This window comes from Pseudopodoces humilis, chromosome 6, assembly GCF_049639895.1.
Source record: "Pseudopodoces humilis isolate 2021_Gansu_Grassland_sample_001 chromosome 6, ASM4963989v1, whole genome shotgun sequence".
NCBI classification, from domain to species: Eukaryota; Metazoa; Chordata; class Aves; order Passeriformes; family Paridae; genus Pseudopodoces; species Pseudopodoces humilis.
The window spans coordinates 16,593,208-16,617,090 of NC_142205.1; the positions used below are offsets into that span (position 1 = coordinate 16,593,208).

General features: G+C 34.9%; 1 protein-coding gene across 3 annotated transcripts in view; it reads left to right on the forward strand.

The window, feature by feature from the left end:
• SLIT2 (slit guidance ligand 2) overlaps positions 1-23,883 on the forward strand; it is a 261,831-nt gene that overhangs the window by 145,032 nt on the left and 92,916 nt on the right. For all 3 annotated transcript variants that reach the window (XM_088056235.1, XM_005517810.3, XM_088056237.1), the window contains exons 5-8: positions 6,751-6,822; positions 15,131-15,202; positions 19,266-19,337; positions 22,114-22,277. In XM_088056235.1, the coding sequence (XP_087912361.1) occupies positions 6,751-6,822; positions 15,131-15,202; positions 19,266-19,337; positions 22,114-22,277 (380 nt within the window). The remainder of the gene's footprint in view (positions 1-6,750; positions 6,823-15,130; positions 15,203-19,265; positions 19,338-22,113; positions 22,278-23,883) is intronic.

The window sequence follows — 23,883 nt, forward strand, 5'->3', positions numbered from 1 at the left end:
CTGGCATTTTAGGAGTGAAATCCAAGTCAGAAATCCATTGAAACGTGAAAAATCTATTTCGGCGTTTCATTCTCTCCTCATTGCCTTGGAAAGCCTATGGCTATGGCAGCTTTTGCAAACAGAGGCAGCTGCCAGTGTTCATGATAACGTGAAATAACCTCTGCCATATTTCTCTGGAGACATTTCAAGATACACTTGAAAGTTGGGGCTGTGGCTCCCTTGTCTTACGCTGTCATGTTGCAGCATGTTCACACCTTCCGTATCTCAGATTTTACTACTGGTGATTTCAGTGCCTCCCAGTGAGGCAGAGTACTTTGTTTTCCACAGGATCAAAGCCAGGACAATAAATAATAGCACTTGGTTCTTGCTCTGGAATAGCTTTGAAGTTGTAGATGGTGTGCCTTATTAATGTGATTGTGACTGGAGAAGTATCTCAAGCCATGCCAGACCTCACAGATATCTTAATGCAGGATCTAGCGAGTAGTGGATGCCAGAGCATGTATCACAGGCTCTTTCTGCAAGGAGCTTCTTAATGAATAGGTAGTGCATGTCTTCTCCCTGCCACCTGCATTTTTTTAAGGTGTACTCAAATACAGAAATATTGTAGGAGCACTGAATAGTACTGAAGAAAAACAGCTGAAATGGACAGGACTGTTTGATATTCATAAATAAATTGTTTTGTTAGTTTAACTATTTCAGGATAAATTTCTAATTGATACTTAATGTTCCTAAAAAGAAGTTGTTACTTGTTCCATCAAAATAATCTGATTGACCTAGGTGATAATTGTAGCTCCCTTTCAACTGAACGATCCTATTCTAAAATATGTTGCTTGTTTTTTTCACCATCTTTGTATTCCAGGTGAAGTACTCCATGTCCAAATTAATATATTTCATTTTCAGTCAAATAATTTAAATAATTCTTACTCTTTTTATTTCTTTGAATTCCTGGTAGTCTCATTATCTGTGAGACTTTGCCAACTTATACAGGCATGGAGGATTTAATGCAAAATATAGCTACCTAATGTTAAAACTGTTGCTTTCCAGTAAGAGAAGTACTTAGCGAGGCTTACTTCATTCATGTCACTAATATGTAAATAATTATCAGGATACCAGTCATGAAATACCCACTTTCTCAGATGTTTTTATAAACTGGCATAAATAAGCTGGGAGGCATTCAGTACTTAGTTGGAATGAGTATTTCTGCCTTTTCCTTTAAATATCAGGACACATTACTCATTCCCAGTACTCAGTATTTTGCAAAGTACAGAATGGCAGTATAGATTTATGATATGACTGGTCAGACACAGAGGGAGGTTAAACCACAGAGGAAAATAAAATTACAAGTAATTAAATTTACAAGCAGGTTTGCCATCTTCAAAAGATTTAGCGTTTCAGAACGAACAATGATTTAACCACACAACAAAACTGTGATACAGCCTTAGCAGTTTATGATACAGGTATTTTATGTGATGTTTCAATTTATATAATTAAAAATTGAGCACCCCTTTTTAAGTGTATATAGGATATTCAGCTGAGAACCATACATGGTAAGTAATAAAATAACTGCAATGCAGTACTGTTTGCATTTTTTAAGAGCTGAAACATTCCATCAGGATCATTAATTTCAGGTTATCTCAGGGCTTTATCTTCAGATAAGAAAGCAATACTGTATATAAGTCTTCAAGTTTTTTTTTCTGAGAACAGGTTAGTATCTTCTATTGGTATGAATTTCAAATGTTCACAGGACTTAAGCTGTGATACACCTGATACACCTCTACCTACTAACCAGTAAATACAAATATAAGTGTAGCATTTCCATCCTGTTCTTAGGAAGGATTCAGTAGTAACAAGGTTTTTGGCAAGGTCTTCCTGCTTAATTTGCACAAGCTTAATACATTATCATTGCCAATGTATTCTTGGAGGAAAAAAGTCTGCATGCACAAGATGAAGCTGTTGGGGAGGTGGGGTGGGACAGCAGTATTTGGGGTTTTTTTTATGTTATTGTTTTTGTTATTGATTTTTTCCCTAGTTCATCAGTTTGTGAAATGCAGAAATCTACATTCCTTTAGGCATAATTTCAAATTAGACAAGTTAATTTGCATTGTCAGAATATTCAAATTAAATCTTTAATCTTTGGAAATTGGTTTAGAAGCTGAGGCATATGTGCTTAACAGAATCTATTGCATGTAAATTGCCTTTATCCAGCTTGTTTAAATTATATTTTATATAAGCACAGTAATTGCAGAACTTACTTCATCATGAATCTTAGAGAATCTATAGTTGTTCTGTTTTTATTGATGAATTAATACTTGGTTAAACTGTATTAATTATAAAAGGTAATTATTTAGATTCAGCATATTTAGTCTTCGATTTAGAAACACACACCTGACCTTCAAAGAGAGAAGAAAAATAGTATGCAAGTTTTTCAAAAGGTTGCTGTAGTTGGGCAAAAATTCAGAAATCTTTGTGCATTCTTCACTGTGTATCTTCACTTAGAGTGGGATTCAGCTTTGTTTGCTATGAGGATTTGGTTTTCTGTTTTTACACTTGAGAGAATGGAGTTGTGGCCAGAATATTACAACTCGGAAGGATGCTTGACATATATAAATCTTAAATTTATCTGAAACAATTTGCAAAAACAAAACCCAGGCTGGTTTGTGCATCTAGAGCAGCAGTGATGCTGGTTTGTGCCTCCTCTAAAAAGTCTCTGTCAGCTGCTGCCCATCTAACTCACCTGGGTTTTGGCTTTTGGTGCCAATCCGCTATTTAACCCCTGTACTACCTCTTAACTTGAGGAAACAAACCTGAGAGTTGTCCTTGAGAACATCTCACATTCAGAGAGACTGAAGATACACCTGGCCCTGAGCAAACGTTTGGTGATGCTGGAGCGAGGAGGAGGAGGAGGAGGAGGGCTGGAGAACAAGGAGTGAAGGTGCTCTGCCCAACACTGAATGACATAAATGAAGTCCACAAAGTTGCCCTAAGGAATTTTCTTGAAAGGTCAATGTCTAAGGTACTCCCCTTCAGACCTGATAATTTGGAATATATCTCACTGGGAATTATATAATAGAATCAAGAACAATTTAGTTGAAGGAGGCCTCTATGACAGCTAGAATCTGCGTAAAGATGAATTTGTCAAAACATCTCACGAGACCATTGTGCTCTATTTAAAGACATTCTCAGAGAGCCTTGGCTTTTTCACTCTAGCTGTATTTTTTAATTCTGCTTTGAATTTTAATCTCTGTTCCAGAGGTATTCTGGATTTTAATGTAAGGTCTTGGGCTGTAATATTAATGGAGAATAATTTGCTCCAATGAAAATATCTTGGTCAGATTGACGCTTTGTGAAGCAGGTTCATGCCATTTTTTAAAAAAATACATATCTCTTCTTGTAGAAGTAGGATGTTTTGTTGCATCTTGACTTAAATATTATTGAAATGCTTAGTCATTCATTTTAGGGGGATAAATTGCCATTATAGAGCCTCTATTCAAAGGCTGCCTGTTTTTGAAATGGAAGATGACATCCACGTAATTCTAAGTGCAGCAATACAATGACCATCAGGCTGAAAAGGAGTTTTGCACCTTTCTTCACTACAGAATATAAGTTGCAAAGTCAAATCAATGTAATGTAATGGCGTGAAAAATTGGCTGGTTTTATCTGCAAAATAGATTTTTGCCCCATTTCCCTTGGAAGTCACAATGCACCTTGTGCTGCTTGTGGCCTTTTTTTTTGAGCAGTCTAAGAATTGTGGTGGAGTGGGTTCAAAGATCAATAAAAAAGACCACACGCAGCTTCTGAGTTGTGAAATGTAGGTGTAATTTATGCAAGAAGAAAAAGTTGAATGTTTGTTTAAGCCCCTCAAGGTTTTCATAAGGAAACCTTTTTACACTGAGCAGATGAAAACTTGAAGCAGTCAATAAATAATTACTAAAATTTTTTCTTGCTATAAGGAAAACCATTTTTGATGAGAAGTAGAATTTAGTAGTGTAGAAATGAACTTACACTTTCGTTATAGAAACAGGTCCAAGTTTCCAAACCAGCTGATGCATTAAAAAAAAATTACTTTTGGAAAACAACATTTGCCAGGCTTACTTAACTCTCCATGTTTAAATGTATGCTTTAAACAATGCCTTGTTCAGCAAGGTCGGGAACCTTTGCAGTCAAGTAGTTTACATTTGAAATGAGCTAAAATTACCAGGGAACACTGTACTTCAGTCTGCTTGAGCTTGGGCCACACGGAAATGGTGTTGACTGTGTCGACCCAGCAGTAAATCTAGCATGCAATTAGTTACTCTGCTGTCTTTTGCATTTACATACACACAGACATACCTGTACACACAGACAGCTTCAGTGTATTGTCTGTTGAAGAACCCAGCACAGCAGCTGTCACTTGTAAGTCCTTGTGTTTGTGCCAAAATTTCCCAAGGAAACAATGATTTTGACAATTGATATTTTCTGTTAGATTTTTAAATATAATTTACATTTGGCCTCAGTATTGCTCATCTTTCACTTTTTTTTAATTATATAAAATGGTGAATGATGATACTCTATCAAATGCCATGAAAAGCTTAATGCACCGTTACCCATTATCTCCTGTAATATATAGTTATGAGTATGGCAGTGGCTTACATACGTATATACATATATCTGTATTATAAACAAATAATTGATCATGATACAAATCACTACTTCTAGCTTAGCCACTTCATACACAGTTTTTATATAGGTAAAATGTATTAGTCAATTAAACAGAAGTGTAAATATAGATATTTGCATTTTACACTTATAAGGGAATTTTTTTCCAAGGAAGTAGGCTGTTAAATCATGTTACCGTAACAAATGCTGAAGGCTGCTTTTTCATTCATTGCCACTGAATTTATTGTCAGAGCAGTGCAGTCATATCCCATTTCAAGATTACTTAGGTGGCTTGAAAATTAAATCACAGCTCACAAATTCTCTTTTTTCACACACGATTAATAATGCTAAAATTGGGTCTAGTTTTAAGTATACTTTACAAGATAATGCAATACAATTAGGTGCATGAACTATGAAAGGTTTAGTAAATAGAAAGTGATTTTCCATAAATTAGCAGTGAATTGGATAAAACAAAGTTGCTGTCAATGTCTGTGGAATTATTTTCAAAATAATTACGTTTATGTAAATTTTGTTAAAGTTGGGCAGCATGGGGTTTTATAAAGTCCTCAAATTATTTTTTGCAAGTTCATAAATCTGAAAGGGATCTTCAGGAGTGATTGCTCAGAACTGGAAATATGAGCTCATGATAGATTATGTTTTAGAGAAAGAATATATCAAAAGCATGAGTTTCTATGTCTAATCATCTAAATGATTCATGCTTGTTCACTTACTCTGAGCTAGATCTCTTATTTCTGTGCACAGTTTTGCAATGTTTCTCTAAAAAATCTCTCTGAAAAAGGTTCTATAAAGGTATCACTAAAGCTCAAGACAGAGAAACTTTACTTCTGTCAGGAGCTGGATTCCATTTGGCATGCTTTTAGATTGAAGATCCTGGATTGGTTTTAGTGAAATGAAATCTAGTTAACCACAAGAAAACTGCTGTGTAAATGGACTTGAAATCCCTCTGCAGAAGCACCTGTACACATCTGATTTGTTCACACATTTTTATTCAGATGCTCAAGAAAGCATTAATTGTGTTCCCTATATCATGATAAAAATGGTAATTGTGTTCCCCATATTGTGAATAGATAGGTGCATCTTGGAAGGCTTCCAGAAGAAGATGGGATTTCATAATTTTAATGCAGCAGATATTTAAGATAGGTCCACTTCTGAGACTTCAAGCATTCATGTACCATGTGTGATAGGTGTATTTGGTCCAGGGTACAAAACTACTGTCTGAGGTGAAACCTGCAAACTGCATGTGGTACAGATACAGCAATAAAGACTTTAATGTACTGGTCATCTTCTATTGCACTGCATCATTGTCAATGATGCAGAACAGAAATGGAAAGTTCTGGATCCTAGTTGGCTTTTGTTTTTTCCTTTTCTATTTTATCTGTCTCCTCTGCTACAGTCTGCAGTTCTCTAGATTTTATTTCCAATATTGACCTGTGAAGGACAAAAATGTGTCTGAATTTCAGAAAAAGTAAAGGGCTGTTCATTCATACTGATAGCAAAAAAAACCAAAACAACCACTACTGGACAATAATTTTATAAGTATTTTAATAATATTTCTCTATTGTAAAAGATAATAATTTCAGATAGCATGGTACAGCTGATCATACAGGGACTTTAGGGAGGAATATTATATATCTGCTGCAGAATGTATTTTAATTCCTTCTTTTAAAATATATGGTGCTTGACACTAAAACAAGTCAGAAACATATTGACCTCCGATATTACAGAACTTCATTGTTGTTTCTCGATAGGTCACTATTTGTTCTTTTTGCTGGATTTCAGTCTTCCTTAGATAAAACTGAACATACTATCCAAAATGGATTTGGAATCGTTGAAAAGTGAAAACACTTTGGTTTTTTATTATTATTTTGGCATGTATGTTGCTATTTTCTAAAGGACCTACTTAGTGTGACACAGATAAACTATTTTGACTATTATTGTTACTTCTTTTCTTCAATTACAAATCAGTTAATGTAATAAAATAAGTTTCATTGGAAATATTGACTGAACCATAACGGCTGAAATTTTTTTTTATACACAAAACCAAATATATATACATATAGCATTTTTATGTTTAATTTCTTTTTTTTTTCTTAGTGATCTTAGTGAAAATCAGATTCAAGCAATACCAAGGAAGGCATTCCGAGGAGCAGTAGACATAAAAAATCTGTAAGTATTTTCTTCCCTCCATATATTCTGATCACAATGTTTTGTTGATACAGTGTTCTTTTTTTGTATTGGATATCTTTTTTCTAAGAATTGTTATAGCTGCTTAAGGAATATCTACATAAAACTGATATTTATCATTTTCTTTGGCAAAATACTTTAACTTTATCTTAAACATCCTCTAATTGCCTTATGGAAATGTAAAACTTAGAAGTAGAACTGAAGACAACATGGCATTATAACTGTTAGTTTATGAAACCTGAGTTTAATATTTGAATGTCAGGCAAGTTGAAACATTTTATGGTTTCATGTGGAAAAAATAATTTTCCTTTGGTTTTAGTAGTTTGCCTTTTGTTTGCTTGCAAAGAAGAAAGGTCATGCTATTATCTAGTTTTGCTAGCATATGTTTTTATACTTGTGTGACTATTTTTCTTGCTCAGTTTTCTTCTGTTGTGTTTTCTAAAAGAAAGATACTTTCCTGGAGATAGTGACTTTGAAGTTCATGGGCGGGTTTTGAATGCTTATGGTTTCTAAATGTGAAAATATGTGAGTTTCAGGACAAAGCAAAGCAGTGACTTTTCAATTTCCGTGCAGAGTGGTAAGTCAGCTGAGTGGATTGAACAAGCCGAACTACCTGAAGGCTTTGATGAACTTCTGTAGTAGGAAACAATAGGTCATGCTCTCAAAAGCTGTAACTTACCCTGCTGTAAGCTAAGGACTCACCACTTCTAAACAACCAAGACAGAGGGTTTCAGAAAGACTATGGAGCTTCCAGCATGATGCAACTGTGAAGAAATATGATTGCTATCTTATGGGGCAGCAATAAATATAGGGAAACATTAGGTTATAGGAGGCTTTCATGTGATTCCTGCTGAAAAAAATTTTATTAATTGAAGTTGCCAGTGCTAAAATAGAAAGACAAACTTTGTAGTTGTACTGCTTTGGACACAGGAGTGCTCTGTGATTGTGAAGGAAGAGTTGTGATGTATCCTGAATTGGAGATGATGGGACAGGAAGCCCTTCACTTTTCTGTCTGCCTGCAGCACTGCACACAAATCTGTGAGGAAAATGTATTTTTGAAGATTTACCAGAATGCCCAAGAATTTGGCCTACTACAGTTCTTCTCTGGGGAGAAATTCTGTCATACTTCAGTGGAAAAAATCATTAACTTCAACTCTATTGTGTCCCAAAACATGCAAGTCCTTGTGATTCTCAAAGCAGCTTTGTTACTTTGTTTAAATGACAGATTATGAGTTTTTATTCAGAACTAGTCCCATCACTGTGCATGGTCAAAAAGAAGTTTGGCTACAAGAAGCCTGCATTTTTCTGCATGATCTTTTCTGTTTGAAAATTTATACAGCCACAGAAAGAAACTTTGGTAGTAAAAATAGCAGCATCATTGAAAATATTCTAGTGACAAAGAAGTAGTTTAGAATATAGGTGTACTTATATATTGTAAGAAAATTCCAGTTAAAAACTGCATTTGGATGCTAATCTTTATCTGAGACACTATTTTTATCTTAGTGCGCATTTTTAAGCCAAGGATCCTGAATTATGTCTGAAACTTGCATAAAACAGTAGATCTGCCCTTTAAAGTGTTTTTTCTTTTCAGGAGATAATTTAAAATAATAAAGTCATAAATGCCGTAGAATTTCCACAAATTCCAAATTATATCTGTGGCATTTTTTTATTGTGATAGGATAAATTCTACAGATATCTCCTCATTAGTTGTCCCAGAAAAGAAAAGTAAAAAAATAAAATCAAACCCCTAATCTGAAAACTTCATGATCTCTTTAAATTCACTCTGCAGAATGACCAATGAGTTCATGGAGTGAGTTGGGTGGATTCTAGCACAGCGTTTATGTAACTAGATCAGGCTGTTGTGCCTTTCCAGAATGTGAGAGACAAACCCCAGCATTCCATCTAGCTTTGGTCATTACTTAGAGAAGAAAGGTATAGCAAGAATTTTACAAGTAGTATTTTATTTGTGTTTCATTGTTCCACAGAATACCTTCCTTCTGAATCAGGAGTTGGAGTATTTTGGAAAATACCTTATTATATACTTAGTCTTTGCAGAGCAAAGGGAATGAGCTGTTAACTCAGATAATCTGAAGGAAACTGCTTCCTTTAAGGTTGATAATACCACTCTAACCTCCTGCAGTATGTTAGCTCTAGAGTCCTCTTGATGTTTCTCAGAAGAAGCCATCTAGTCTCCATAAAATGCATCCATGGTGTTTTCATTCTGGACATCTTAGTAATGCTCACCGTATAGACTCTGTAGAAGATAAAAACAAAATGGGAAAGCCCTTATGAGAATTGACAACCTGGGCAACCTGCCACACCCTTGAAGTAAAAAAGAATAACAAACACTGAGAAACATTCAGGCTTCACAAATGTAATTTACATCTAATTGGAATTACCCAGTTTCCAATTTATGCCTTTTAACTTTGAAGAGCTTGGCTCTGTCCTCTCATTTGAGGCAATTGTAGGCAGCAATAAGATCCCCCCTTTCCCCTCTTTCTGAGGACCAAACAAATGATGTTATTGCAGACCACCCCCAAATGTCAGCTGCTTCAACCTTCTTATCTTGGTGGCCCTGTTTGGACGCTGTCTTCTACTGGGGAAGCCAACGCCAGGTGCCATCTCACGAACTCAGAAGTCCCTGCCTTCACTCTCACCACTGCAGCCCTGTTGTTTGTAAAGTATTCATTTCTTCAGTAAAAATGACAAAAAATGAGGGAAGCTTGTGTTATAGTAGCCTACCAGACTAGAAACCTTATTTTGACAGTTCAAATGAAGAAAAACAAAATAGCTGCAGTGTGTCAAAGTCTCAATGTTTCTATTCAAGGAAGTGCCTCAGACTCCAACATTCTTGAATGACTTAAAGAGTCATGTACACTGTATGCCCTACAGCTACTGATCTGGGACTTAAGAGAAATTAATGTGAAGTTCTGGATATAATTCTGAAAGTTACCCCTAACTTGCTAATTTTTCAGGGAGAAAAGTATTCCTCAAAACATTAGATTCTTCAGAGAACACAGTGCCACCCACGATTTTAAAAAATAAATAGAAATTATCATATAAATGGGAAAATAAACACAGATTTTTTAATATACATGTTAATGAACATTTCATAACCCTCCCTGGCGACATAGTACTCACACTGGATGTGAAAGATTTTTAAATTTTCCCAACATCAGGAATTTTGTTTGTATTTAAGATGGTAAGAAAATGCTTTAGGTGTCCAGATTGTAAGCTTGAATGGGGTTGTTTTTGAAGCTAGTTGAATTAGAAAGAAAAATAACTGAGTTACTAACAAATGTGAGGCACCACTGAAAGAGCAGTAGTGCTATGCTCTCCTTTTGAGTAGATTTTGGCCTTAGAACTTTTCCATTTCAAGTCTTCCATTTCAATATTCCAATTTTCTCTATCACCGTGTAATCAATACTTGGCAGAGGATGCAAAGGAATATACCGATATCATGGTGGAATTGTGATGCTAAATATATGCAGTCTCAAACGTTACCAAAAACATTAGGGCATGTTTTCATTGTATTGAGTGCAAGGATCTGGTGTCCTGTTTTTCTTGTCATGGTCTTGGCCTTTCTTTCAGCTACTCTCTTCTTTGTGCTCATTTGGTTCCATTTCTCCCAGCAAGTGGGGGAGACCGTTGCTGTCATGCCAGGGATAAAGGCTGCAGAGCAATGTAGTAGCTTCACACATTAAATTGCCTGGGAAAATGAAGAATCAGTGAAGAGGGAGGCAGCCACCAGCATCCAGCCTGAGTCATTCCCATTATACTAAGCTTTGTCCAAAACTTTGATTGATATTACTTGTTGTTTCCCTTATGCCTCTTTTATGCTGATTGTGAAACATTTAAAGCTGCCACTAAAGACGTAAATGAATTTTGTATTAATCTTTTTTGGGGAATGATGGCACTTTTTTTAATTTCAATTATTAGCAGTTGAAAAGGAGATTCCTGCTGAAGATGTTCTCATTCCCTATTTCTTCACAGATTGCACATAAAATGCCACTGCAACTGGAAGTGTAGTTATCTATTCATCTGTACAAGTGCTGTTCCAAATGCATTGCTTGTTAAGATATGCTTAAATAATCAAGAAATCAATATTTCTCATGCTTGTTCTTACTGGGAATCTCAATTGGACTGCTAGTCTATTCAGCCACCTGTGTTTCAAGTTTACATAAAGAAGGATTTTCACAGGGTGTAGTGAAATATATTCTGTGTATGCTTAAGATTTTTATTACAATAAAAAATAGCTCTGAAGCCATGAAGGAAAGTATAGATAGGTACACTTTTCTAGTGCCTCCTAAACCTCTTTTTGCCAAGCAGGTTGGTGACCCTGTGGCCTTTTGGCCACTATTTTTAAAGTTTTATTTTCTTTTTAAAAGTTATTTTTCATTAATGTGACAATACTTTTGAATCACATAACATATAAATTTTTCATTTTGTGTACATCCTCCTTTTGATGATATTCTTCTATTTCATTTTTACTTTTTTTTAATATTATTTTCCTCCTATAAGATAATTCTGGGATTAACCAAGTAGAGCTCTAGACAATTTTTAGAAGATTGAGCAATTGAACTATAAATCTTTTAATTTCTAAAACTTCTAGTTTCTTCAGCAAGTATGCATTACTTGCATGTAAATATTAATAGTCATGGGAAACAAGCAGTTCTTTGAAGTTTGATAAAAACAGTAAGTTCTGGCATGAGGTTTTTGCATAATTTTTAACTAATTCCTCTGAAATTATTGATTTGTCTTGAAATTGAGAAGTAAGAAATAGGAAACATAACTCAATTCTGTTGAAAAAAGTAGCTCTTGCACAGGACCACAAGGTGTCCTCAAACTGTGAAGGGCAGGATAGTAAAGCAGACAATTGTTTGAATTCAACTTTTCCAACTTTCAACTTTCTAAGAATGAGTAAAGGCGATTTTTTCTGTCAAGCGTGAGATGACGGATTTTTCCTGTATTAGGGTTGTAGTTTTTAATGTATGCAACATTTTCTGTCAGTCATTAAATGTTCTCCTTGTGGGATAACTAAGTTTATTTTAAGATATTTAATTATCATTATCTGGTAGACAACATATGCCAGAAAGGAAGAAAATATAGGTTAGCAATATGTTTCTACAGCATAAGATGTATTCACAAGAGCAATAAATAAAAAACATTTTAAAGTAGGAATATTATTAGTTGAATGCTTATTATTCTTACTAGTTCTTGTTGCTAAACTAACATAAACATTGACATTTTAAGCAGCAGTAGATTAATTCAGTTTGATTATTTCATGTACAAAATACCCAGGTAATGCTGCAGACATGGGTGCAAAATCCAGTTAATGCTCTGGGATGATGGAAGGATTTTGAATGTGACAACTGCTTGGTGTCCTGTGAGCTTCACAGGAACAGCACTGCCGAATCTTTGTGAATGGTAGAGACAGAAAGGAACACCAACTCTGCAAAAGCATGGAGAGACCACACAGAAAAGACCCAAAATGGAGATGGAGCAGGCAGAAAGATGATGAAGAGAAACTGGGGAGAGGGGAAGGAAGAGAATGGGCCAGAATTGCTGGTCTGCTTCGGTTGTCAGTGTTCTAATAATTTGAAAAGAAGAAAAGCAGCTCTTAGGGGAAGAAAAGCTTTCTAAGTTGGAATTAGCTTAGTGGTGAGAAAACTTTCATTATGGTATTGGAGATTTTTTGTGTGGTTTTGAAAGTCATACTTAAACAATAGAACATAAAATGAGATAAATATGTACTTTCTAATTTCTAGTATTCTTGCTTGTGCCTTAAGACACAGCTTAATACATTCTTGCTATCGAGAACCAGTTTTATGAAAAGACACACATTGCTTCAGTATATCTGTTAGAAGGGCATCGTAAGTTAATGATTAAGTTAATTCCACTGGTTGTGGAATATTGTCTAACTTTCTGTTTGGGTCATAGATGCAGTGTAAGGTATCCTTACTCTTAACCTTTACTTTTACCATAAATTGCTATTCAAGCCAGTTACACAGTCTTCAAAGTCATGTCCCTTTCATAGCTTAAAGAATAAATGTAGGTGTATATATATATATATATATATCACACCAATTGTTCTTCATCGTGTGTGTCTAATCATTTTTATATCATGGTTGTAACTGATGGAAGATTACCTGAAACATAAAGATGGTAGCATCTTTCAAAGAAAGTAATTTTTAAAACTAGGGAATATTTTCCCTCTCCCATAGGCAAACTTCCCTTCCTCAAACTGAAACCAATTTGTTAGTTCAGTGCAAGCAGAATAATCTTTCTGGTAAAAAGGTTTAAATGGAAACAACTCACCCTTCACTAAGGTAGTGATCATGGTGACTCATTAAAGGAAGAAGTCCAAAAGTTTTCAGGATCACCAAAACTGCTGCCAGTCTAGTGGAAGAAATCTGCCTTTCAGTTTGTGTAGGACAAGATTTGCTCAAGTGCTTTCTCCGCTTTAAAAGGTTTTCCTTTGTGTATAATACGGATGATTTAGAAGAAGCTGTGTCAGCACTGATTTATACATTGACAGCTAAGGATAATAAGATATGGGCAAACATACAGCTCACCCTTTTACAGATTAACCTGCAGACTGCATTAGGCAAATTTGATGGCATTAAAAGATTTTTCCAATTTGTCTGGAAACAATTTCTCTTTTGTATTGTGTCAAGGGTAACATTTCATGCCATTGTAGTAATTTAAATAGCTTTGATAAATTGTTTGAGAGGTTAGGGAATTGTACTGTATATATATTTTACCTCTTTAAAATAAAAAGGCTATTAGCTTAATTGTAAAATGAAATTCATTACTAAAAATTGAAGAAGCCTTAGAAAGTAGACCTAAATATTCCAATGCTGCAGCAGCACTGGTGTTGTAACATTGCACCAAAACGATTAAAGATCATATTCAACAACTGATAGTTTGCATTTAGCTTTCAATACACAGAAATACAGGCACTGTTACAATTATGACAATATTTTATTCCCTTATAGTAGTAATTCAGATGAAACTAGAAGAACTTTATAGAAGTTGGTGCATTACATTCAGCAGTGGGTGTGATGATTTATTAATAAAGTAAAATGTTATCATAGATTCAGAAGAATCACAGAAAATGCTTTAGTAAAGGTGTCATTAGCCCGGCTAGCTAATATATAATTGAAGACAGAAGGGCAGAGTTCATTTGTATTTTGTTCATTTTCTTAGTATTATTCACACACATTTACTCATATATATATTATTTGACGCTGACAAGCTACCAGCTTGGAGAAGTTTTAAAAGTGAGGTTTTTTTATCACCTTTGCTTTGCAAGTCATGCCCTGAAATGCATAAGACAATTCAGTATTTATAGGGAAAGCTTTTATCAGTAGAGAAAGTGTGATTTTATATTTACATGGTTATTAATTTAAGGAGACATTTTTAATTGGGCTGTATGTGCTGTATCAATGTTTTGAATTGAAAAGGTAATAATCATCTTCAGAGAAATGAATCTAAATTTTTCATAACTTAATACTTGAGGATTAATAATGTATGGGATGGAGTGCTAAATTTTATGTCTAGAATTCAAGTGCTCCATTCCAACATACTATCTGCATATAATTGCAGACAGCACAAAGTCTGTAGAAAAGCAGATACTGAAGGTTACAGCAGAAACACTACTTTCATTTAAAGCAGAACTAAAGGAGATGAGTAAACAGGTCTGTGAATGCCTCGGACACTGTTATTTCTGCATGTAGACATATTCCAAGAGGTAATTACTCTAAATCCCCTGCATACCCGGGGGTACCACCTCCCACCTGCTCCAGGCATGCACACACGCAGGGAGACCCCTAAAACTGGTGTCTGTCCCCGGTCCCTGCCGCGGCGGGTGGAATTAACATGCAGCTGGGCTGCTCTGATAAATGGATTCTGTTAGGTCACCGAGGGGATGCGTGTGACATTAAGTGATTTACCGTCCTTTACCTTAATGAAATTGTTTCAGCAAGATGACGCTGAGAGCTTTTAATGGATAGCTTTTCTTGATGTAATGAAATTGCATTCCTTTGGCATTTAATATAAGGTGCAGTTATTATTTACTGGAGCTTTCCCAGCGCGGCTGTTTTGCGCAGACGGTTGAGAACAAAAAGGGATTTCTGTGGCAGTGAGCAGGCCAGCACCGTGCAGCAGCCTCAAGCGGGCGGCAGCGATGGCCAGAGCCTTTCCCTTGGCATGGCCTGTCCCTGCCAGCCCTTCGGGAGGCTTCCCTCGCGCCTCTCCCTTACAAATGCCTTCCTAATCTGTTTAACAGGCAACTGGATTACAACCAGATCAGCTGTATTGAAGATGGGGCATTTAGGGCTCTGCGTGACCTGGAAGTGCTGTAAGTATTCCTTGTATCTCTTACTTGTAGCGAGAGCTCAGTGTCAGGGGAGTACTAATGCAGCAGCTTATCTGCGAGCTGCAGCCTGGTGTCAGGATGGGCTAGTGAAAAGATGTCTTAAAATAATCCACTGCCATGTGCTATAAAATGGTGAGAAGATATGGAGAGGCATAGATACTCCTTTACTCTCCAAGACAGCCATTAAACATAATAATAATAATAATAATAATAATAATAGCCATTGGCAGATACTGTAAGAAAATAATATATTTCATTTTAAAAAGGAGGAGGGCAGCAGCATTAATGAATTCAATTAATTTTGTAAATTATCCATTACTGTTGATGTGCTGAGCATCTTCAGGACTGCTTTTGTTGTATACACAATATCAATTTGATCTTTCAGACTCAGTGTAAGGAACAATATGCTATATCTATTTGACAATCTGAATGTTTTCAAAGAGGCACTTTCTAGCCAACACTACTGCTGTATGTTGTTTAGCATGTCCATGTTAATAGCTTCTTTTTAAAATATTTTATGTGCATAAATACATTTGTATGTGTAGAAAAATATCTTTTTTGTGTCACAGAAGATTATCATTATTACTATGATTATTATTATTATTGCATATTTTTTTCATTTTCTTCAAGTAGCTATCAGTAAGGTTAAAGGTAACAAAATTATAATCTGAGACTCATTACTGTAATGAGAAAAGTGCCTTAGTTCCCAAAGAATCTGAGGCACAGGACACATTCTTGAAATATTTGCTCTGTCAGTCAAAATGGCACATTTTATTTGGATTTTCTTCATTAAGAGAAGTGAAAGAATTTGTGTATCAGTGAGTTACTTCATGTTAATTTGAATCACACCTGGTAAATCACAACTTGAGGAGGGTGAGGATATGGGTTTTGTTGTGTTTGGGGGATTTTAAAATATTTTATATTATTTTATATTTTATAATATATATATTGTATGTAATATAATTTATATAATTTTTACATTATTAAGAATATTTTAAATATTTTTAAATATTCCGAAGAACAGAAGCTTCTCTAGCAATAGATAGTGTCTGCATGTCTAAGAAACCAAGGAGTATGTGAGTAGCTGGTGGTAAAAGTTTTTCATTATTAAACACTAGTTGGTTTTACTTAGGAGTGAATGAAACTGGCAGCCAAATTTGGTATTTTTTTTTTTCCTTTGCAATCATAGAATAACAGGCCAATTTTTAACTCTGTGATATAAAGCCATGTAAAATATAGTGTAAGCGTACATCTAATGTTAAGTTGATGATTAGCTGTCTGTTAGTAACTGTGATGTTCTCTGTGGTTTTTATGTTTGGAACTCTTATATGTGACAAAATATTTTTTCCAGTGATGGCTGAATGTGATTATTATGGTTTGGTTTTGGGTTTTTTTTTTGTTAATATGAGCCTTTATTTACAAGTGCAAGGGTTAAATGTTTATTTAAAAAAAGTAAATCAAATGTTTTCTGCATTTTTTAATGCTTGCAATTTTAGTGTTCTTAAAAGGTCATCCTTGCAGTTGAGGTCAGGGGTAGAGTTTTTACATTAATTTCAATGAGTGGAAAAAAGAGGAAATAAATCTCTAAAACAGTAGTCTTCTGTAAAGTAGGTAGTTAGAATTTTGTGAATGAATATACGTAGTCTATCAGCATTGTTCAGCTACATGCCTAAACATCTGCTGTCTTGAATTATGTTATGTGATAAAAATTATGTAAAGATTCATGGCATTTTAAGGAATTGAGATAGATATTTCCAACACTGCTGAAGATTTTGTATCTAATGAAGCTTCCTTTACAATATGGCTTAAAAAAATTAAAGCTGTGTAGATCAGACCATACTGTATATGCACTGAGTAGCAAATAAGACTATGCATAGTGTTTTCATTTGGAGTCAATTATTCTAAGTAGAGAGAGTGGATATTACTTCAAGTTTGAGGTAAAGCTCTTAAATAGATTGTATTTCTGTTAAGTAACAGTTTGAAGTGCTTACCAAAGTAATAAGTCTTATGTCTTGGTTAAATAATTATAGAATTTTAGAGGCTGTTAGTGTTAAAGATACAAAATAGCCTGAATATTCCTCCCCATGACTTTCTGTGAAATGTTATTTTTCCTTTGTCTTTTTTCATTTTGTTTTGTTTTGGGGTTTTCTGGGGGTTTTCTGAGGTTTATTTGTTTGGTTTTTTGTTTGTTTTTTAAGGGAAATCTACTGTATTTGGGAAACAATCTATGAGAAAATTATAATGCTGACATGTTAAAAAAAAGAAAAGTTTCTACAAAATAGAAAAACAGTCAGTCATCCCAATGTATAGTATGTATACTAATGCTATAGTATGTAACACTAAGGTAAAAGTATTGAGCCAACTTTTTTTAATTACATCTCTGTAATGAAATTAAGCATTTTTATCATTACAAAGAAATAGCTATAACAATAATTTAATTCCATATGTATCCCTTACATCTATTCCTATATCTAATTTTCTTTACCCTGAAAAAATAAATTAATAGCTCATAGATACAAAATAGCAAGGCAAACATCAAACAGCCGAAACTGGAAATTAAAACATTTGTAGATTCGCCTTCTCCTATGCAAATATTGGCTGATTTCCCTTCCCTTCACTGAAAATATATGATTTTAAAATGTTTTAAGAAGTTATTCAAGAAGAACTGTGGGTGCCGTCATTTACCGCGTGTACATTGTAACAAAACTCTGCCACAATTTACTGATATTTATTCATTAAAACACCTTTTGTGGATGTACCCAGTACACTGGCCATTTTTTGTTGTTTTGTATTTGCTATGTTTTGAAAAGGGGCAAAAATTGTCTATTTATTATTTTGGGATTTTTTTAATTATTATTTTTAAATTTTTTTCTTTTTTTTTTTCTATTATTCTTCTCTCTGTTTATGTATCCCTAAGAACACACAGGGGAGATCCCTTGTGCACAGGAAAGGAAAGATTTAGTTCATGGAATGAGTAAGCACACAAAAGTAAAATGCTGAACATTGCACCAGTAATTAATCACTTGGTTAATGGGAGGATATATAGCCTGATCCTGGTTAGGATGTTGAGATTTTCCCTTTCTGTGTTTCAAGATCAGATAGTACTAAAAAAATTGTTCAAAACAGGTAAAAATTAGTTTGTACTTTAAAAAATTTTTAAAAAAAGAAAAAGGAAAATACTTTGTCTTTCAAAAGAGAGAAAAGCTTTTTTAAGTGGGTGTTATTATTTATTACTGTTCTATTTACATAGAACTTATTATCCATTCTGCTCAGATGAGTAATCTCTAAGTCAAATCTGTAAATCCTATTGGTTGCTTCCTTTTTTTGGAGTCAAGCTTGTTCACATTTTATTTGCAGCCTAAAGACAATATTTAATTGCAAGTTAATTCATAAAGTTCCTGAATCTTTACAAACTACATGTACTGAGTATCATGGGCCCGTGTAGCCAAGAATTGGCTAAGATTTGTTTCTACTTCCTATCTCAATTTCTCAACACCTTGTCTAAAATTTAAATTACTAGTTTGCTTAATTGTTATAATTCCTGTCTCCTATTATATTGGAAACTCCCCTACAGTTCATGCAGCTCTGGATAATCTATAGTAACTCATTTTGTATAAAACGTAAACACAGCCCAGAGTTAATTTTTATTAAAGTTCATGGAAAAAAATCATTCAGCTCTTCAGTATGATCTGTCAAAAATCAGACTCTCAGAAGCTAGAAAGAGAACCAAGCCATTTTCTTCAAGGACTCTTTTTTACCTCAGGGTATGAAGTTTGGCTTGAATGCCATAGATGTTACCAGTATTGGTGGAAGTTCCTTTTGAGTGAATTATGGGCTGCTGTGACTTCTTACTTAGGATCAGTAATGGTAAAACCGTGGTATTTTGTTGGGGATTCAACAGGGAGGAAAAATACAACTAAAAGTGGGGATTTTATTTCCTGATATCCATCCCTAGAAACAGTACACCATGACTTTCATTAGCTGTGCCTTTTTTAAATGTGACAAAACTCTTAAGATGTTAATATACTTCTTCTTGGCTTTGCAGCACTCTCAACAATAACAACATCACTCGACTATCCGTGGCAAGTTTCAACCATATGCCCAAACTCAGAACATTGTGAGTAGTCCCACTGAAACTGGCTGCCATTTTAATCAGTTCAGTATTTTATTTTTACCCCTATTAAGTTTTGTCAGGGATCTATAAATACGTTTACAGGCAGAGCAAGCATAAGCTCAAATAAAAAATATTGATGTCTCATGAGGTTGACAAGCGTGAAGCCTGTGTGTGTGTGTGTATGTCTGTGGAAGCTAATTCTGAAAGCTAAACCTATCAAGTGACCTCAAAGCTGTACCTGGGGTTCTGGAGATAAAGAAGTTGTATCCTTTTCCATCAACTTTTTTAGGGTATGAATTGTATAAGTCTATACAAATGGTTTCATGGCCTCTTCCCAAATGGAGTTTCCATAGTGCTCTATTCAGTCACAGAAAAGCTTCACAGCTTCACCTTCTAACCAAAAAAAGATGTTGGCAGGAGGAATTCTTACATGCTACAGCTATATAGAGAAATAAATTGATGTTTTTTGAAAGTCAAAAATTTGTTTTACTTTGAGCTATTGAATGGGTCACATTTCATTTAGGAACACTGGAGATTCTTTGATTGACTGTCAGATGTGATAAATGGGAAATCTTTATGCTTTTATTACTGTACTGCTAGCAGACCTAATTAAACTCAACTGGCTTGCCAACATTCTTTGTAACATAAAATTATAGCATCATCCGGTAGTGCTATTATAATTAAAGTTGTGTCAGCATTTACAATAAGGTCCCCATTTTTAGAGGTTATGACTTTGACAGAGGAGCACTTCAGACTTCTAAAACAAAGCACAGTATAAAAAATGTGTATGGAAGTCATACAGGCTGGAATTGTATTGTATAGGTATATTTATACTGACTACAAATAAATCTAGATTGTGTTGACTGGAAAAACCAGGTTTAGTCCAGAGACTCACTTTTAAGCAGATTTTCCAGTGAAGTGGGAATTAAGAATGAATGGAATGTTTCTATCAGAGCCCAAGAATAGCTGTTAGTGTTAAAAAATTACCTTTACAAAAAACCTGTCTAGTTTCTTTTTACCCATGTTGGGTTGCACAACTGTTCTGAAATCAGTAGGACTATTGTTAACTCTGGTTAACATATGGCTTGTACAACACATGTTGTGTGAATACACTTCACACAGGTGAGTAGTTCTGTTAATTTCATCACAGAATTGCAGCTATTCTTGCTTGGACAAATTTAAGCGTACTTAAATAGTGCTGACCACGGGTGACCACGCTGGTCACCTCAGGTACATTTAGATAACAGAATTTCATTCGATTCTTTCAGGCCTGAGTCTTGAAAATGTGCAATCTGTACTTTTTTCAAACTTTCAAATACAGTTTCTGTTTTGAACCATAAATTAGAGTTAATCAAATTAGCAATATTTACATTTTCTTTGGTTAGGATATTTCATTTTCTGAAAATATGTTTTAGAAACAAAATAGACTGGGCACACAGAATCCTGGATTGTAGCTGTAACATCCCATACAAGAATATGCTTGTATAACTATATTGATTTCAGTGGCATCACTTCTGATTTGTGATGGTCTTTGTGCCTACAGCTGGCTACAGATTGTGGTGAATGAATATGCTGTATTGTGAGCTGCTTTTGCAAAGCACCCACCCAAGAATTAGTACAGGAATATATATTGCCTTTAATCTCTAGTCATTTACAGAGGGAAAAAGCGTTGGTTAATATTTTAGTTATGGTTAAATAACTAAATAACAACATAAAATGGTTACACATTTCATGTTGCTTTGCAGATTTATTTTCTAATGGATTAGTTAGACTCTTTGTCTACATTCTGAATTTCCTGCACTTCCTTTCCACTTATTTAGTTAGGATTGAGCGCAACAGCTAAAAAGGACCAAAATGGCGTGTCCCTGTTATGGATGGTTCTGAGTAACAATTTATTTTATAGCTGTGGACATCCTTTTCAATAGTTTAAGAAAATGTAAGAGCCAGAGAAGAGTAATTTACCTAATTTAGTGAATGCATTTGTCTGATATTTTATCAATGGCAAAGTGCTTTTTACCACTTGGCAAGGAGCCATGGTCTTGTGTCAGAGCATTCCAACAGAGACAACTTTCTTAATTCCATCACTTTCTTCCGTTTAGTCTTTTAATTAATTTCAGGCATTGCTTAAAATGCAGATCCCTAGCAGCCAAAAGCAGCTAATCCCACTTTCTGCTACTAAACAAGTAGAGAGGAAATCAGAAAAGAGATGTGAAAGGTGTTTTATATTGAGTTATTACTCTATCTTGTTCAGTGGAAAATGAGTATGATCTGTTAAAGAGATTTGTTCAGGCTGTTTCTATAGAGACTAATAAGGGCCAGTCTTACAGTTATATCTAATTGGAAACAAAATCTTTTCTTAACCCTTTTCTTCTGACATTGTAGTATTACCAATCTAGGGCAAATTTCATGAGATATTTTTGTCTTATTCACTATTTATGGAGATCTGGACTAGAGAGTCCCATGTCGTCTTTCAAGCTTTTGTATATTTACTTCTTTATTTTAGACACGGAACAGGAAACTACAGAAAAGTTAATTTATTAGGAAGCCTTCTTTTTTCCTTCCAGTTAATTAGATCACAAAAAGTAATTTTGCTGCTTGTATAGTTTTATTTATTAACTTATAACTCCCAGACTTCCAGTGAAAGATGTAAAAAGTTCTTCATTAACAGTTTTATTGACAAATTGGCATAGTTGCTTGCTGAAGGGAGGGCTGGGCAAAGTGGCTGCTTTTGTGCTGGTTCTTCCTAACTGGGCGGTGTCGCGGTGTTCGTTCCATGCAGCCGCCTCCACTCCAACAACCTGTACTGCGATTGCCACCTGGCCTGGCTGTCGGACTGGCTGCGGCAGCGGCCGCGCGTGGGGCTCTACACGCAGTGCATGGGGCCGTCACACCTGCGCGGGCACAACGTGGCCGAGGTGCAGAAGCGGGAGTTTGTCTGCAGCGGTAAGAGAAACAGCGAGTCCTGCCTTGAGCCACGCCTGCTGGGACTGCCAGTGCTGCCTGCTGACTTCTGTTAGCGCTTGTGTCACCCAAGCATGGGCGCTCGTTAAGCAACACCTAGTCATTTTCATGGATATTCTTGGGGGTGCTCGTGTCCTCGCAAATTTTGTGTAAATATTGCGTTTGCATAGATTTTTATAGCCTTCTAAAAGTATAATTGTGGGGGAGAGATACAGGAAATTAAATAAAAGGTGTACTGATTGAGAACATAAACCCCTTAGTAATAAGGAATTATTTTTTTAAATTTTACAGGTATATACTTGTTGTTATTTTCTGACTTTTAAATATTACTCTGAATCCCTAAGTAATTTTCTGAATTTTATTGTTATCCTCTAATGCATAAGGTTGTTTTTGATATGAAATAATGAAATGACTAACAGTTCATTACTAATCACATTTTCTCTATTCAATTTTTTTCCTTTATTCGTATCTTCTAGATGAGGAAGAAGGCAAGTTTATCTTTCTTATTCAAATATTTTTACACTCCGATTGAAAATTTTCTGTAAATTTTGTCTACTGTTTCAAGTTTTGCCAGGAACATTAAAAACCGGCTGCAATATTGCTGTCTTTTCAGTGGTTCGGCAGGCTTTCTCCTTCTGGTTGATTTTCTGCAAACCCCCAGAAGCCTATTGCCAAATATGCCAAAATTTGCACAGATCTGTGTTTCTAAAAGAGTTTTATGGAGACTACAATGTTCTGTCCTTATTAAATAACCCCTGACATCAAAATGTAAGACACTGCCATCTTCATACAGCAGATGCTAACAGTATTCTTGCCACTAACTCTGCCTTTATGTACATTTAAAAGAGCTCCTAACAAGATAATTTCATACATCTTAGATGTAAATGTTATGGCTGCAGAGCCTGGGTGTCAAGAACAGTTTTATAACTTGATCATTATAATGTTGATTATTAGCAAGGGGAATAACCATGTTTTCTCTCTGAATCACTGTATTTTTGTTCAGTAAAGGTAGGTGAAACATTTCCTTCCTGGTAGTATATAAGGAATAGTGGGTGTTATTAAATTTGATTATTGTTTATACTTTTGTAACATGAACATAAATGTGAAATCAAATTATTATATTGTAAAATTCCATCTCATAGAATCATAGAATGGTTTGGCTTGGAAGTGACCTTAAAGATTATCTTCCAATTCCCCTGCCATGGGCGGGGACACTTTCTACCAGGCTAGATTGCTCAAGGCCCCATCCAACCTGACCTCAAAATCTTTTCAGCAATTTAGAATTTGGACAGTTGTTTTATGAAGCTTTAAGTGGGAACGGCACTGGTTGCAATTTATATTATCAGTATACCCTTCCTGTATTAATATATTACATTAAATATTGTGAAAGGGATCTTAAATTGTGGTTTCATAGTCAAGAAGTTGTTTCTTTTTCTCCTTGAGAATATCAAAACAGTCTCTAGATTTTACTAACTTAATGAAAAAAGAAAGAAAAGGGTATCACGCCTTTCTCATCATTTTGTCTTTCTGTATCATTAAATTGCTAGAAGAATGAATGCATTAATGTATTATAAAATGTGCATTCTAT